We start from the raw sequence: 4,457 nt of genomic DNA, 5'->3' as shown, positions 1-4,457 counted from the left end.
TCTCAAGAGCCCATCAAAATATTTTCATACAATGGAGATCTGTTACCTCATACTGTGTGGTCAGTGAAAAGAGGATCTTAGAGGATCACTCTCAGCTTGTCTATTCTAAAAATAGAGCTCTGGGTTCAGTGAAAGACCCTGTCTGAAACACACAGGGAAGATGGCTTTAGGAAGACACTGGACAGCAACCTCAGATTTCTACATATGCATGTGTGCATGCACATGGGCATACATGCATGTGTGTATACACACACACATACACACACACACACACACACACACACACACACACACACTTGAGGAAGGAACTTGGTTGACTGAGCAGGAGAAACTAGTTTGAATGTGAGCATGCAGCTAAAGACTTGGTGTTTGAACTCTCTCTCTTGATAAATTGTCTAGACAGACAATTATTTATTGAACCAAAACTGGTAGTAATTGCCCATAATCCTAGCAACCAGGAACCAAAGACAGCAAAATCGTTAAGTTCAAGACCAGTGTGAGGTAAAGAACACAGAACTGCCTCCAAGAAACAAATAAGTGATTATTTTTTAGTATAACCCAGGTAAATACAGAGGTTTTTCAAAGAGTTAGAATATGGTCAAAACCCACAAGGAAACTATGGTGCACTGGACACCCACAGGTTTAGCCAATTCTCCATCAGCAGTTAGTTTCAAACACTTTCATAGTTGCACAAAACTCATCAAGCAATTCGAGCAAGGGTATACAGAGTTGGGTCAGCAATTAAGAGCACTGGCTGCTCTTCCTGACCACCTAGATTCAATTCCTAGCACCTACACTAAGATCAACAACCCTCTTCAAAACCAGTTGTCAGAGATCGGATGCCCTCTTTTGGACTACTTAGGTACTGAATCAAAGTAATGTACATACATACATGCAGGAAAACGAGAATACACATAATTTAAAAATAAAAGAAATCTTTTTTTTTTAGTTTAAAGAAAGACATGGAAAACAAGAAAAGCATAATAACACATGCCTTAATCCTAGCACTCACAGGTTGAAGGAAGAGAAAGGCCTTGAATTTAAAGCCAGTCTGAGCTACATAGTGGGTTCCAAGAAAAAATAAGCTACAGTGTGAGTCCCTGTCTCAAGAATATAATTGAAATGTCAAGCCAAAGTGCAAATGTCTTCTCAAACTTGCTCTCACATATGACAGGGAGCTGAGAAGAGAACTCAGTGGGTTAAGGCACTTGCTGGCAAGACTAATGACTTAATTTTTTTAAATAGTAGAAAGTGAGAAGTGACTGAACTGAGTTTAGTGTTGACCTACACATGTGACCACATACATGTACTAAATAAACTTTAAAAAATTAAACAGCATGTGTGGTGACACACATCTTTGACCTCAGAAGTCAGAAGGAAAAGACAGGGGGATGTCTGAGTTAGAGAGCAAGTATGATCTACATAATGAGCTCCAGTATAGCCAGGACTGCATAGAAAGACCATGTACACATAGAAAGAAAAACATGTATACACACACACACACACACACACACACACACACACACACACACACACACACACACACAAGTGTGTATGAAGGTGATATAACTGAAGTTTCCAAATAATGGGAAGAAAGAGTACCAAATGAACATCTCTTTTCACCAAATGAAATGTCGAATATCATGATTTGCATACATATATTTGAGTTTTTTGCCAAATGGATCCCACAGGAATCTCCAAACAATCCAGGATGTTGCCAAGAATATAGGTTTTTCTCCACAAAATTATAGCAAGGCCACAACATTTTGAACATGAAGAAGTTGAGCTACTGCATATACAGACACTTTACCCTTATGTTCTAGCTTCCTTGGTACAGGAAGTTCCTCTGAAGGCTACCAAAAGAGAAAAGGGAGTACCAAGCCAGCCATAAACTCTTCAAACAACAATGGTGCCCTGTCTTTCAAATATTCTAGGGCAATGGTGGCACAAAGCATGAGGTGTAACCAACCAATATCACATTTAACTTAAGGCCCACTTTATTAGATGGAACCTATACACACCTTTGATTGGAATGCCCAAACCAGAAACTAGATAGCCCAGGGACATAGGGTAAAAACAAATAATATTGGTTCAAAGAAACTTAGCAAAGGAGTGTCTCCTAATGACATTTTGATATTATCATGGATCAGTGACTTGCAGGAGTAGCTTTCTCCTGCAACAGAGGGAAACAAATACAGAGATCAACTGCCAGACATAATGGAGAGAGAGAGAGAGAGAGAGAGAGAGAGAGAGAGAGAGAGAGAGAGAGAGAGAGAGAGAGAGAGACTTTGGATTATTCACTCCTAAATGGGATGTTTCTAGCAATTTTTTACTGTCATGACTCATGGAACTCTACAAAAGAGGAGATGGAAAAAGTATAAGAGCCACAGGAGATGGAGGACCCCAAAAATATAAAAGCTCATAATAACTCACAGAGACTTACGAAGAACGCACATGACCTGCATGGGTCTGAACAATGTCAAATTACACTACAGAGCCAAAGTGATAAAGACATCTTAGGCTTTGGCATATAAACAAACACTCAAACAACCTGGGGAAGATAAGAGTGAATCTGGACATAAATTGATAAAAATATGATAATTTATGATAGATTGAAGTAGTAATTTTTTTAAAAAAAGTGATTCAACTAAAAAGAGCTCACATTCCCATAGAACCAGATCATAATTCTGAAAGGAATTTTAAGAAGTAACATCAATACTACTCAAATCAGTGAAAGAGAAAACAAACAAAGACAGAAAGGCGTCTTCCAAACTCTGTGGATGTTCAGAATGACTCAATGGATTTTACTGTAGAACAACTGCAAGTGATCTATATAAGGCTGAAGATGCTTTCTGTTGCCGGTACAGGAGGAAGTAGTTGTGGATGGAGCAGGGTCTCAAGGAACACAAGCTTATGGACAGCCATGGTTTGAGTCTTCCTTGTAGTTAGAGTGTAGGTCAATCAAGGTGTCTGTGAAATCATCAAGCAGTGAAGATGCCCCAACAGGATGAAAGCCCCAAGAGGTGCAATTTGATTGGTTTTATTAGCTGGTTGCCTAGCTCATGTGTATGTCAGGTAGGCAAGGTGATAATCTAGTAGCTATGAGATTCATGTAGGCTACTAATTCAACCAACTTACAAAACTCTCATGCTCATTTTGGTTTATCTTTGAAAGACAAGACCCTACCTATTTAACTTTCTGTATTGACATTCTGGGGATGATATTTAAGTAAAAAACTGTATCTCCCACAGAACATATCATCATTAATGTACTTTAAATAAGATTAAATTATTTTTATTCCTGATCCATATCAAAGTAAGCCTTGACAGAATGGAATAATGATTCATAAGAACAAAGGGTCCAAAAGATGGAAAACACAGAGAAGTGAGCGGAGTGATGTTCACCAGCCACCAATTGTGATTATGCAAAAGAGCAATGCAGCCTCGTAAGATGGAGGAGAGTGTATAAAAAAACAAAAAGGTAGACACCAGGACCAGGATGTTTTGGGTGGCTCTGGACTCAGGAGAAATTCTGCTGGAACCATGAGAACTGTGGATGTGTTGAACCCTCTTCCTGTGTCTGTACAGAAAGACAATCATGGAGCCACTGGACAAGGCAATGAGAACAGCAAAGAAGACTTCAGGACACACCAGCAATACTACATAGAGAGAGTCACTGATTTCATCACGCCCTAAAATAGAGCAGAATACAAAATCTCGTTTTCTTGTCATGTTTTTGCTATTAAGTTTGATAAATGGGTACAGAAAGAAAATGAAATTTATGAACATGAAGAAGATCCAGTGGAGGGAAATGGAGCATCCAATGTGATTTACAGTTTTGACTTTATGATTCTTCCAACAGGATTCCCTGGGTCTGATGACCATGGCCTGGAAAACACTTAAGAGACAGGTGATGCCAATGGATACACTACGGCCAAATGCTTGAATGAATAGTAGGAGCCTGCATCCAAATTCATTCAAGAACTGTTTAAACCCAAAAGCTGCCATTGTATGAGATACTCCTGCAGAGAGAATGATCAATGCATTGGCTGCCATTAGGTGCATGAGAATCAAATCTGTGGGCTTTAATGTGCATTCTCTGTAGTAAAGGACTAGATAGTAGAATATAGGAATGAAATTCCCCAGAATTCCAATTGTAGTTTGTGATAAGAAAATAATTCTGATTGCAAGAATCCAGAAGTCCATTCTGTAATTCAGAACAACTTCCTTTATATTGTCTCCCTGCTACATCTCTGGTCAAAATGAATAACCACAAATGATCATCACTTGTGATAAAAGAAAAAAAAAGGACACCATTAAACCATTGAGCTACTGATAAGCTTAAAGAGGGGGTCCTCTAAACTCAGGAATTCAAGGCCAGCCTAGACCACACAAAAAGATCTCTCCCAAAAGTTTTGATTGAAGTAGTCACTTTCTGTGTATGTTCCTAAGAGATTA

At 38.8% G+C, this 4,457-nt stretch overlaps 1 protein-coding gene across 1 annotated transcript; it reads right to left on the bottom strand.

Moving 5' to 3' along the window:
• Positions 1-3,263: 3,263 nt before the first annotated feature.
• Positions 3,264-4,214, bottom strand: LOC128124231 (vomeronasal type-1 receptor 4-like). The gene has a single exon (XM_052760411.1). The coding sequence runs from the start codon at positions 4,203-4,205 to the stop codon at positions 3,264-3,266; it is 942 nt and encodes a 313-aa protein (XP_052616371.1). The 5' UTR covers positions 4,206-4,214.
• Between the last annotated feature and the right edge of the window lie 243 nt (positions 4,215-4,457).

The sequence above is a fragment of the Peromyscus californicus genome, unplaced genomic scaffold, assembly GCF_007827085.1.
Source record: "Peromyscus californicus insignis strain IS unplaced genomic scaffold, ASM782708v3 Scaffold_4__1_contigs__length_199733344, whole genome shotgun sequence".
Lineage (NCBI taxonomy): Eukaryota > Metazoa > Chordata > Mammalia > Rodentia > Cricetidae > Peromyscus > Peromyscus californicus.
The sequence above is the reverse complement of the archived record's forward strand: the minus strand, read 5'-3'. Positions and strand labels throughout refer to the sequence as shown.

What these genes read in the sequence shown, in the direction of transcription:
- LOC128124231 (XM_052760411.1), bottom strand. Translation starts at nt 4,205, where the DNA reads ATGGACTTCTGGATTCTTGCAATCAGAATTATTTTCTTATCACAAACT.